The sequence below is a fragment of the Chlorocebus sabaeus genome, chromosome 9, assembly GCF_047675955.1.
Source record: "Chlorocebus sabaeus isolate Y175 chromosome 9, mChlSab1.0.hap1, whole genome shotgun sequence".
NCBI classification, from domain to species: Eukaryota; Metazoa; Chordata; class Mammalia; order Primates; family Cercopithecidae; genus Chlorocebus; species Chlorocebus sabaeus.
The window spans coordinates 82,273,633-82,287,382 of NC_132912.1; the positions used below are offsets into that span (position 1 = coordinate 82,273,633).

The 13,750-nt window shown below is 34.0% G+C and overlaps 1 protein-coding gene across 2 annotated transcripts in view; it reads right to left on the bottom strand.

Moving 5' to 3' along the window:
• Positions 1 to 349: 349 nt before the first annotated feature.
• UBE2D1 (ubiquitin conjugating enzyme E2 D1) overlaps positions 350 to 13,750 on the bottom strand; it is a 34,682-nt gene continuing 21,281 nt past the window's right edge. Inside the window, exons 2-7 of one of the 2 annotated variants that reach the window (XM_007963401.3) lie at positions 8,446 to 8,509; positions 8,321 to 8,352; positions 6,168 to 6,245; positions 4,989 to 5,094; positions 1,921 to 2,014; positions 350 to 1,223 (exon numbers count right to left, since the gene is read on the bottom strand). In XM_007963401.3, coding sequence (XP_007961592.1) covers positions 1,178 to 1,223; positions 1,921 to 2,014; positions 4,989 to 5,094; positions 6,168 to 6,245; positions 8,321 to 8,352; positions 8,446 to 8,509 — 420 coding nt within the window. In that variant the 3' untranslated portion in view covers positions 350 to 1,177. The remainder of the gene's footprint in view (positions 1,224 to 1,920; positions 2,015 to 4,988; positions 5,095 to 6,167; positions 6,246 to 8,320; positions 8,353 to 8,445; positions 8,510 to 13,750) is intronic. The other variant, XM_007963402.3, reaches the window with a different exon arrangement.

Here is a 13,750-nt window from a genome sequence, read left to right on the forward strand (position 1 = left end):
TGAATTTAGTGACTGTGCAGGTCTATAAAGACCTTCCTTTAGGATGGGTGATACCGCCTTATACTCATTTCAGTACTTTTAACAAATAATCCATTTAGATATAATCCAAGACAAACCCCAAATTACTCTAAATTCTCCTCTACAGCAAGGGATCAACATATATCATCTTACAGACTGACAATTTGGTAAAGAAATACTAACCTAAAACAATAAAATTTATATAACTAATGGTGACTAATGGCAAACAAAATAGATCTGATTTTCACAATTTGGAAGTAATTTTCATGCAAAATTTTAGAGTTTTGATCCTTACTTATATTTTTATTTTTTTAAGTAATCAAGACAAATAGTAGAAAAAGCATTTTATTTATATGGAAAAAGCTACAGTAAGATCTGTAAAAGGTGTCAATATAATATTGCCTATACAGGAAAAAATTCAAATGTGAATAGCAACAAATAAAAGTTACACATCTTCCTACTTAGCAGTGCAATTAATTCACATTGCAATAAAGTTAAGTCAAGTATAACAAAATCAAAACAAGTGTTTCTCCATAATCAGTATGCTGAGAATTACAGTGTAAAGATCATTTCAGATTTAAGAAATCTGCAATCAATCTACAGAATATCCTAAGACAAGGGAGACACAGTTAATTCACTTAATTATCAGCCATTGGGGTTTTTCAATACTGTTCACAGGAAAAAAGTAATGAGTCGACGTACATGTAAATAGAATATATTTAGTCTATACAGTAAAAAAATACAAATTATAAAGTGAGCTAACAAAGAATGAAATCTGAATACAGATTTATAAAACTGACATCTTAGACAACACATACAGTATTTCTCATGTAAAAACATCTAGTTTCAGCAAAAAATAATTTGGTTGCTTTTCAGCTGCATTGTAGATCTTGTAAGCTGAAGATGCAGATGTCCAAGTGTCTTAAAAACCATAATAAATGTCTTTCTCAATGCATACAAAATGATAAATGCTCTCATCACAGTCTTAAGGGTATTTTTGGAAGTTTGTTTTGTCTTGCTTCAGAAACACATTTAAAATGGGTAAAAATCAAATGGTTTCATGGTACAATGAAACAGTAAACAGTGCTCAATTTACTGCTAATGTTGAAAAAAACCTAGATTTTACAGTACTCTGGTATATATGAAAATGTTTTTGATTTTACATTGCATATTTCTGAGTCCATTCTCTTGCATGTCTGTTGTATCTGTAAATATACAAAAAGGATATAGTAAAAACATACAAAATATTTCAGAAGCATCTATCTATATAAAACTATATATTCTACCTTCTTATACTTAATTGCAATAATCACACATATATCAATTATTGGGTCAATGTGACTTAGGTTCACACAGAAATAAAACAGGAAAAATAATTTTTTAACTCATGGATTTCTCTGCAACCTACATGAAAATGTATCCAACTATACAAAAATCAAAATACAGAAACCAGCTTCTGACAGAAATTTACAAAAGCCAATCCTAAAGGAGCATTATCTACAAATTGCAAATAAACCTACAGTACTAGCAAGATGAAGCAGTTTGAGAATTAGGTCAGTTTGGATGGCCACAGAGAGAACTCCTCTTCCTTGGAGAAGATAATACATATTTAATACTTTCCAATGATTAAATTCTTTCATTTTTAATTTACCACCTAGAATATAAATACCTATTTTTCAAATACAGAGTATATACTATTGAACAGTAAGTGGGAAGGAACAAGATTTATCGTAAAAGGTCTAACAGAGTTCTAAAAGAAAGGTTTACTCCATTGGAAAAAGATAAACAATATACACATAACGACCATAATTAAATTTACTCAAAACATATTGATAATATTCATGTTTTAGCATACTATATAGGAATGTATCCATACAGAAACTGAGATAAGTAAACACTTACTTTTCTTTGTCTGATTTATAGATTTGTGCAATATCTGGTACTAAGGGGTCATCTGGATTAGGATCACAAAGTAGAGAACATATGGACAATAAAACTAGATTTAAAAGAGAACATCATATTAGACAATAACCCTCCTACTTCATACAAATTACATATGTGAAAATAATTTTAGTGAATATAGATACTGTACTTATGAAAAATAAAATGAACACATCAAATTACATTTTATTCTACTTTGGTTGACAGCAAATTGATCTTTAATTTTTAAAGTTATAAAATTACCGTAGGATGCATAAAATACAAAATTATTTTAGCTTTTGAAGTTTTCAATTCTGAGTATCCATTTATTTAAAAAACTGTGGGCCTCCAAAGTAGCTATTAGCAACCTTTAAACTTGAGAGTTCTCTACAGAACAATCAAATTACAGTTAACAGTCCAAACCATTTTGGATATGGTTCTCATATACCTTTTTATATTGGCTTAGAGCTATAGTCTGTCTACAAAGAAGAAAAATTTGTAAAATTTTTTTCAATGAATCTTTACTTCATGTACTTTATTCGTATTGCATGCATTTAAAAATAATGTGAACAGCTATCTTTACATAGCTTGCATATTTTAAAATAGAAATGAAAATTGAAAAAGGAGTTGTTACTCCAGTATGTCAAAATCCTAATGCAAATAGCTACACTAAAACACACACACACACAATCTAAGTATCTGAAATAAGAGGGAATAAGGACTCTGGTTCCTCAATTGTCTGCTTCAATTGCATGCCACTACTTCTGAGGAGGTTCATGGAACCCTCTGGACCAACCTCCCATTTCCACTTGCCCCCACCCCACTGCGTTTCCTTTCTATTTTCCTACTCTTTCAAGTCTAAAGGTGGATTTATAGAGCAGAGTTGACTCTTACAATGACAGGCAAAGGGGGGGTGTTATGAACTAAAGAAAAAATTAATATTTTATTCATCTTTCTTATCTTCTATCTGCCCAATGAAACTTAAAGCCTTGTATATTAAACCAACAGGGTAGATTTTCAGGGCTAACTTACAGCCCCAGAATGCTTCCAGACTAACCTCATGATAAAAAGCAAAAGAAGACATTTAAAATATGGAAAAGCTCCAGGCATGGTGGCATGTGTCTATAATGCCAACTACTTGGGAGGCTGAGGCGGAAGGATCCTTGAGCTTAGGAATCGAGACCAGCCTGGGCAACACAGCAACCCCATCTCAAAAATAATAATAATAATAATAATAATGATAATAATAACAAGCTGGGCAATGTGACTCACACCTATAATACCAGCACTTTAGGAGACCAAGGCAGGAGGATCACTTGAGGCCAGGAGTTTGAGACCAGGCTGGGCAACACAGCAAGACTCTGTCTATATTTAATTTTTAAAAAATCTTTTAAGATAAACAAATTAAAAATTTTAAAATATATATATAGAAAAGTAAAAAATATACAAACAAATGAGCAAGGTATGATCTATCTTATAAAAAAGTAAGCAAGAAGGAAGTTCCTCCTCTGCTCACCCCTACTGCCAGGAGCCATTTGCCCCAATTTCACTATCATGCACACAAACAATGTCTATCCTTTAAGGTAAGGAAAAGGGTAACAGTTAACATTCACGCAAGTGCCTACTATGTACTAGGTACATAGCAACCCTATATGGTAACACTATAAGAATCCCCATTTTTACTTATAAGAAACTGAGGCTGTTTCATTTCTCACAGGATGGTTTCCAGAATCTAACACTACTAATTCTTTATTAAAAGCTACCTATGTCAGAATATAAGTACTCAGTATCTGGCAGTTTGCCATTTCTTTTATATGTATAAGGACTTAACGGTTTATGCCAAGTGAGATTCATTTTGTGACACCATTCCAGGAAACAGCATTTGAACTTGAATTACCCTTCAACACAGAATTTTTCATATATCTAATGCATGACAGTTACACTGTGTGAAAGATTCTTAAAAGAATATGAGAATCTATATGAATACTGTAGATGAGCATCTGAGGTCAGAAAAACTACCATTCATAAATAATGGAACTGAAAGAGCCATTATTTATCCAATATTTGAAAGAGCTATGGCTGTGGATCCTGCTTCCTATAAACCTTATTACTTTTAGAAACATGTTGTATATTCAAGTAGCAATTATTAAAAATAAAAAATGAGTACAGATTGCTTCCATAAATCCCTTCAAGGGAAACATTTTCTTCAATTTTATAAAAACGGAAAACTTGATGGTTACTTCAGTGCAGCTGCTTCTAACCTAAACAATATTTTCCAACTGTCAGGTTCTCTTCTTTTAGAGAAACAATATATAAATTAAGAGTGCTAGCACAGTAAGTAGTATTGGCTAATGAAATAAAATGGCTTCAGATGGCCTATGTATACACCTGATAATCCAGCAAAAAACACCTATACACCTGTAAAAGTTGAGAATCAGCACAGATCTTGTGTCAGTCACTATAATGACACTCCTGATTATGCAAAGTTTAGACTAACATGCTATATGTATTGCATTATCCTACAGTGTGAAATGTCTTCCATTTTAAATCATTTATCAATCAAATCTGGTATTTTTTTCTTGGATGAAGTAAAACAGCTGTAAAGCTTTATTACTGTCAACATTTCCATTTAATGAATGGGACAACTAGTCCCAAAATCTTCCTTTTACTATCTCTTATTCTCTCTCTTTTTTTTGCAGAGACAGGGTCTCCTATGTTGCCCAGGTCAGTCCTGAACTCTTGGGCTCAAGCAATCCTCCTACTTCAGCCTTCCAAAGTGTTAGAGTAACAGGCATGAGCCACAATGCCTGGGCACTGTCTCTTTTTTAAAAGATAACACCCAAGCTAAAAGGATAAAATGTCCACACTCCCCTCAACCAAAGCTAACTGCCAAAAGCCAGAGTAACGTAAGAGCGAAGAGAGCAAAACAAAATCAAAACAGGAGAAAGCACAGTTGATTGTTGTTTTAAAACTTTAGTCCATAGGTAATTCTGTTGTATTTTTCCTGTCTCACTGTTATCAACTGTTTTAAATCTGATCGATGAAATTACCTTTTGATACAGTCAGAGCTGGTGACCATTGTGACCTCAGAATATCGAGACAAATACTTCCATTACTGTTTATGTTTGGATGGTAAATTTTTGTTGTGAAAGCGATCTAAACATAAAACAAAACAACAAAATATGACAATCACCTTTGAATCAACTATGAATAAAACAGAACCAATTTGCTCTAGGGTAAAATATGTTCAACTTTACATAACGCTAGAGGAGAAAAGTCTTCGGCACAAATCAAATAATTATCTACTTTGTGCTACACATAGTTCTAGCTAGTGAGAATGTGAACACAAACAAGTCAGCTTCCTTCTTTCCCCCTCCAAGGAACTGAAAAGTATTTTGGACAGTGTAATAAATAAGTCTCTAGTAGTTGGTATGACTGGTTGAGTAGCATCTAAAGTAATTAACCATGGCTTTCATCATACACAGAAGTAATCCTTTTCTTGATTTGATTACTGGTGATACCTGGAAGTAACACTTTGGATCTAAAAACAGGGTGCTGGCGCTGTTTCAGGGCAAAGTTGAGGGGTCTCAGCTAAGAAATCCATCAAGAACCCTAATTTTCCACAAGAGTTGTCATATCATTTCATAAATACAATGTTAATCTGCTTTTAACTATTTAAAATTATTATTTCCTGAGTGACAGAATCTGCTCATTTTTCCCCTCCCTGAAATCCCCATCATTTGTTTCCTCTTTAGAGCAAATCTAAATTTAACATGTGTTTCTCTCTCCTACCATACTAAATTAAGGGACTGTTTCATATTTACTTTTGGATTCCCCAGTGTAGAAGAACATGGTAGGTACTCAGTGAATGTTTATTGAATACTTAAAAAAAAAAAAAAAAAAAAAAAAAAACAGAGAAAGAAGGATCGACTTTGGAAAGATAATCCCATGAAAAATCTGACTCTTAATCATAAAAATTTCCCAAACTACACGTATCCAATAAGAAGAGAAAGAAAAGCAAGGAATTAAAGTTATAGCATGACAGATACTGACTTTTGTTTTATAGACTTAATAAAGTATTTCAATAAGAAATCAGATTTTAGATTCAGTAGTTTTTATAAAACAGAAAATGCTAATCTCCCCCACAGTCTTTGACATACAAAATGAGCTCTAGATAAAGAGTAAAATCCCTTACATGGGAGTCACATCAATCATAAAAATAAAAATACCTTTGGTGGTTTAAAAGGATAATCTGTCGGGAAATGTACAGTGAGAAAGAAGACTCCACCTTGATATGCGCTATCAGGCTGAAATTACAAAAGATTTGCATCAGCATTTGATTACTATATTTATTTATAATGACAGTTATTTCCCCCAAATATTATCGGTTTGAAAAAAATGCCATCATGTTTAAAATAATTTCATTAAATATTACCAGTTTGAAAAAAATGCAACCATTTTGTCATAAGTTCAAATCATTTACCTTGAGAACAGGTTTCTCTTTGCAGGTACGAAGGAGGATTTTCCAACAATTATGCTGACATCATAAAATTTAAAACAAAACAAAAACAGGACACACACAGTGGTGTCACTTGTCCAAACAAATCTGGTTATGAGTACAAATTGTTAAAGATCAGTATACACACAAGACTGCTGTGGGAAAAGATCATTTTCTGCAGCTGTAATCAGTATTTTTTTGAAAAAGGCTTGAAGCTAGTAAAACTTAAGTTCTGATGTTCACTTAATGACCAAGAATGGAGATGAACGGAAGAGGCTGTCATGAAAAGAAAATGCTAAGGACCCTGCTACACAATTTATCTGCCAAATCTTTGTGTAGTAATTATTTATAAAATAATGTAGAGAAACAAAAAAAGTCCGAAACAAAATTATATATTCATGCTACCATCAAATTGGGAATCAACTTTACTAGAGAAATTTAGATTTGATCATGTTTCTTTATGGCCATTAGAAAATATAACATTACAAACAAAAAAAATGTAAAAAAAGAAAAATGCTAGCAAAATATACCTAAAATTCTATTTTAATTCTTTCATATTTCATTAAATATATCATGTTATATCAGCATTCTGGTAATAATACCAAGACTCATTACTTCCTTAAGTTTCCACATATATGCTATAGGATTTTACTGTATAATAATTCTTACTATATATGTTAATTCTAGTTTATCAAAAATTGTAAGAAATAGAGAAAATGAAGATAAATTACAATGACAGATATAGTCCAGTGTACTATAGAGTAAATATTTACATTATCAAAGTAAGGGAGTTATGAATAACATAATTATAACCATTCGTTACATGTGATTCACCTAACAAATATTTGTGAAAGGCCATAATTCAAAAGGTAAGGGTGGGCCTTTAAATAAATGAGAGTATTTTGAAGGTTCTTAGTAACTAATTAAAAACAAACAGAAATAAATGGATTCTTATTGAAAGTTGTTGTATAAATACATTGTATTTTACCTTTTTAAAAAACAAACTTAATAAAACAATAATTTGAGGCAACTGCCCAGAGTACCGCTTTGAAATTCCGTAGTTTCGGTGTTTTTTAAAGTTAAACACAAGGCCATATGATTAAAAACTCTTTAACTCACTAGATAAAGCTCTTTCAGGGGAGGGAGAAGAGAATGGTGTTCATGAAAATATGTTACTAATGTACTCTCACCCAGAAAGTAGATTTGAGCTGCCAGTGCTCATTCTTATGCAATCAGATTTTTGCTCATAGAAAGAAAAAGCCTGTTTGAAGTCTTAAAACTGCCTCTAAAGTACTGAAAGAAATAATTTTAACAAAAGTAATAACTACTGAGAGTAGCCAATTATCAAACAGTAGATAATCCTGTGTTTAGGACAATGCAACAAAATTAAAAGCAGCAAATTTATAAGGTGGCAAAGATAGACCCATTGTAATATTTTATTTATTCTCTTTCACAAAAAAGAATAGTGATGAGACTTATGGCAAACTGACACTTGTTACTTGTAGGAATTCAATTATTGGCTTCGTTAGTCTAATTTCTAATGTACCAAAACTGCGGATGTGAGAACGATTATGCTTAATTACAACTAACTCTCAGTGACTTAAAAAAAAAAAAAAAAAGATAAACACACAGCCTGGTTTCGAGCTGTGGCAATCCATTATGTGCAATGATCTAGGATTTCACAAAGGAAAACATAATAGTGATCCAGGAAATATTTGCCACTAATGCTTTAGAAAATCATTGTAAATCCTTAATAATATTTTGCTTCCTAGGTGATTCAAAGTACAATATTCAACCTTCGTCACAAACATCTGATCAAAGGTGAAATGGCAAGAATGAAGTATGGCTGAGGGGGTTAATTTCATAGATACGAATCATACTTACAGGCCCCATAATAGTGGCTTGCCAGTGGAACACTGAAACAAACAAAGGAGTTTTGGAGTCATTAACAAATGTCCAAACCTATATTTTTAATGGTAGCATAATCCCAGAAATAGAGCAAAGCTTACAGTCATCTCCCACAGGTCCAGCTGAACAGTGAGCAGGTGGATCGCGCTGTAGATCACTTAATTCCTGAAGGAAAGCAAAAATATGTAAGGTTAATTCCTTCTTTTCCCAATGAAAAAAGGGTAATGATCCATTAAGATACAAACTATTAGCTTAGCTTTAAAAACATTTAAAGCGGTTCTACTCAAAATATAAAAACATAAATTGTACTTTGTCATTGACTGGTAGAAAGAATAAGGTATATAAGACAGCTTCAAACCTTGAAAAGATTAAATGGAATAAAATACTGTTTTTCTTTAACATCCCTACGAGAAAAACTATTTAATGAGTACCTACTGTATGCAAGGTAATTTATGTAAGTGCTAGGTTGATAATATATCAGAAAACAGGTACTACTTTAACAGGTTACAATCTATTGAGGGAGCAAGAAGGCTCAGAAAGAATAATACTTCAGGACACCTTTTTTTTTTTTTTTGAAACAGGATCTCACTTTGTCACCCAGGATGCAGTGCCATGGCACAAGAGCTCACCGCAGCCTCAACCTCCTGGGCCCAAGCGATCCTCCCACCTCAGGCCCCCACCCCTACCCCCACCCCTACCCCCACCCCAAGTAGCTGGCACTACAGGCACGCGTCAGCACACCCGGCTAATTTTATTTGTAGAGATGGGGTCTTGCCATGTTGACCAGGTTGGTCTCCAACTCCTGAGGTCAAGTGATCCACCTGCCTCGGCCTCCCAAAGTATTGAATTACAGGCATGAGCCACTGCACCCAGCTCATTTAAGGACAACTTGAAATGGGAAATAAATGAGCAGCAGTCAGGCCATGTTTTGAAACTCAGAACATTGACTCATACCCTCTTTCCTGCCCTCAAGACAGCAAAGATCACAGAAAAGACACAGCTTTAGAGTTCGCCCCATCCCTGGGTTGTAATCTCAGTTCTTTTTATTTTTCTTCTTTTCTCTTTTTTGGATTTTTTTTTTCTTTTTCTCTAACAGATATAATTCCAGTTCTAACATATCTCACCCTTTGACCTTGTGGAAGTTACTTCACTTCTTTAGCCACAGTTTGGAAGAAACTAATCATCCCAAATAAGAAAGGCATACATTCAATATAAAGGACTATAACTGAAGACTTAATTTAGTTTGGAAGATCAATAACAATCTCTGAGGAAGTGACATTTAAGCTGAAATCTAAAGGATGAGTAGGAGTTACTTTTGGAGGAAAAGAGTGATACTGGGAGGCAGAGTGGCAGAGGATGAGGCTGGAAAGGTAGGCAGAAGCCAGGCAGGAAATAGAGTACCATATAGACCACATTAACGATGTGGTGTTTTATACCAAATGCATTGGGTGGGGGGTGAGGGAGGTCTTAAGAAGTGGCATGCTCTGATTTAATGGATGGTTCTGACTGGATTAGACAGGGGAAAGAGGAGAAGCTACAAGATTAGTTGCTACACAGGCAAGAAAAATGGGGGCTTAGATTGGAGAAGTGGCAACAAGATAGAAGTGGTAGATCTGAGATACTCTGAAGGGCCTATCTATCACAGGAGTTGATGAATTACATGTACAGAGGAAGGAGAGAAGTCATAGATATGTATGATGAAGATTAGGGACAGCTAACATTTATTCAATGTCTCAGTCATTCTAACAATCCTCAGAGATAGGTGTTATTATGTTCCCCATTTTACAAGTGAAGAGTTAAGGTGATACACTTCACTGCATGCTTGAGTAATTACCATAGGGTGGAACTGGGATTCAAACCCAGGTAGGCGATTATCTCACATTTCAGTTCCACAAATGTACGAATATGGATGCCATTCACTGAGATGGAGAACAGAAGACAAACTGATTTGGAGAGTAGATATGTTGGATCTGTAATCCCTGTGATATGAAGAAACCATGTGATGGGTGCAGCACACCAACATGGCACAAGTATACATATGTAGCAAACCTGCACGTTGTGCACATGTACCCTACAACTTGAAGTTTAATAATAATAAATAAATTAAAAAAAAAAAAAAAAAAAAAAGAAGAAACCATGTGGTTCAACATACAGGGGTGGACCTTAAAAAAAGCTAGAAATTGGAAAATCATTGCATATACTGGATATTTAAAACCATGAGAATGATATGACATTTTTGTGGGAACACACAAAATAAATATGCACTTAATCAAATCTAAGATGTCATCAACTGTACATCACATCCTTATTCTAAGTACCAATAATTAAGAAAAAATGCTGCCAATTTATTTTAAAACACTGTCAATGATAAAATGCATCCACACTTTAGAAATGTTAAAATGTGAAAGACGTGCACCTTAGAATCACTGCAATAGGGTAATTATGGCAATGAGTTCAGTGCTCTAATAGAGACAAACAAGAAGCAGGGCGTGACAGGGAAAGGCCTTCCTAAGAAAGTGATACATGAGCTGAGTAACTGAGCCAAGTACAAACTCAGGTCTCCTTCCAAGCTCAATGTTCTTTTCCAGTATACCTTGGTACTTTCATTTTTGTTTTGCTGCTTTTTTTTTTTTTTTTTTAATAGCTGGTACGGTGTTTCTCTTCCTAGTAAGTATTAACTAACAGGGTTAGCTGCTTCTTTGGTCAATGTTAGAGTTAAGTAATAAGGGACTGACCAGGCTGACTCATGCCTGTAATTTCAGCTATTTGGGGGGCTGAGGCGGGAGGGTTGCTTGAACCCAGGAGTTCGAGGTTACAGTAAACTATGATCGGGCCTCTGCACTCCAGCCTGGGTGACAGAGCAAGACCTCCTTAAAAAAAAAAAAAAAAAAAGAAAAGAAAAAGAAAAAGCAATAAGGAAATGGATTTCAGACTTTGACTTAACTATACTGGTTAAAAGCAGCAAGGCTTTGAAGTTCAAGTCTGGGTGCCACTACTCACTTCACACATGATCTTGGGAAAAATCTTTTTTTCCTCTCCAAAGTTCAGTTTTCAAGTGGCACTACCTCCATCCATAGTTTCTATGACAACCAAGTGAAATGATACATGTCAAGTGTACAGCACAGTCTCTGGCACATAGTAAGCATTCAAATAAAGGGAACTGACAACCTTCCAATTCTCTAGGAGCAGAATACAATTATTAAAATAGTTTAAATGACTGAGGGAGGAACAGTTCCCAAATCACAGCCCCATTTTAGAAGGGCTGTGCCTTATAACAGTTTTCTAATTTGGGCTTTAGGAAATTGCCTCTGTAATTATTCATCATGTTGAATTTTCTAAACACTAGTGTAAATGGGGCTTCTTTGCCCTCATTTTAACTAGAAAACTAGTTAATCAGAAAATGACAGTCTCTGTAGTTTTAAAAAACTGTTAATGACTTGCATGTATATATTTTACAGAGATAATGTGTATGTGAATAAAGCATACATATGCACAAATACATATTGATTTTCTTCATTAACAAGAAAAATCAAAACCTTATTTTAGTTGGAACAGGCTTGAACCATATTCAAATTTCACACGTCAGGCTGTTCTTCAAAACTCTTTAAAATATTATATATAAAAACAAAGATTATCTTGTTCTTGTTATTATCATTATTTTTGATGTACTAATTCTACCTCCTCTGTTAGAAGTTAGGGCTAAGGAAGAGAGAGAAAATCTAATACACACCTGAAAAGGCCGAGTTCTTAAACTGTCACTTTATTACAGCTCATCCACATAGGAAAGAGGCAGCTGATAGTGTATCAAACATCCTTAATATTGACATGGATCATTATTTGTTACAAATAATTACAGTAATGCTTCGGGGAGGAGACTTACATAACCTAGACTTTTTAGGAGGGTCTAGATTCCTAATATTCTATTTCTGTCAATCCATGTGTCTGGAAATATGTCCTGTTATTTTTTCGGAAACACGTAACTGAAACTAGGATGCATATGTGCAGATAGAATGACCTACAGAAAACAAAAGGTACAACACATTCTCACTCTGGCCCACAAAAATACAGACCTTAAATTTGAAAAAAGAAAAATGAAGATATGTTGGAAAATTTTGAGACGTGTTAATGAGGTGAAAATATAAAACAAACAGAAACTACAACTAGACAAACGAAAACCCCACTCTTTTTGCTTAGTCTATGCAGCAGCCAGTGTACTTTTAGATGACAGACAAAATCAAGGATCGCTTTTATTTGTTGAATTCTTTCTTTTGATTTAGATTACTCTAAGTTTTTCTGGAAATGCCTTACTGTCTGATTTACACTTTCTCTGCTATAACTGCCATTCTTAGTTATCTATCTAGTTTTAGCACCACTGCTACATATGGGGTATTAAAGATAATTTAATGATTTTTGTATTATTCCAAAAGGATATGTTAGGATTAGTACTCTAATTCCTTGCCCTTCTCCCCTACTCACCATATAAGAATTAACACTGAATTAGACAACTTGCTCAAGACCATAGGAACCTCACAAGAGCCAGGGCTTAATTCCACATTCTTCACTCTAATAGAAGTCCCTCTTGAGGACAATTTATATACCCCAGTCACATTTCTTGAACATTTCTTCCTATTCCACCACTACCTAGAAATCTAAGATGAACCCTATAAATAGCCTCCCAATAACGATTTCGTAAGCCTCCCAGGCCTCCTGCCAAGAACTCTTCATGGCCATGCTTTTGTCTTTATCATATGCCGGATTAAAAGATCTCAAAGACAAAGGATTTAAAAGCATTCAATATTTTCATTAAGTATTTTATTTACATATGTGTATTACAAAAGCAAAACAATGATTTGTAGGAAAAAAGAGAGAGAGCAATGTATAGTTAAGCACCCACAAGACCATACCTGGACCAAACCATTGTCAATTACAATACATCCATTCACAGCTTTGTTGGGAAATAAGTATGTCACTCACTGTTGGAGGGAGGGTAAGCTGACACAGTGTTTTGGAGGGAAATTTGGTAATAACTGCAAAAGTAGAAAATGCATATGGTCTCTGACCCAGCAATTTCACCTCATAGAAATTACTGCCCAGGTAGCTAAAGATACATATATAAGGATATTTACTGCAGCAGCCTGTATAAGTATGAAAAACTGAAATAACCTAAAGGTCCATCAATAAGAATGGCTTCATGAAATGATACAGCCATATTATGAAATACTGAGTAGCCATTTAAAAGAGTGAAACAGATCTACATATGTTGACATTGAAACATGTTAGGTGAATATAGTGATTAAATGAAAAACACAAGTTACAGGACAGTATGCCCATTATGATCTCACATATATAAACTCTAGATGCAAAAATAAATAAATAAAAGGATACACAACAAACTGTTAATGGAGT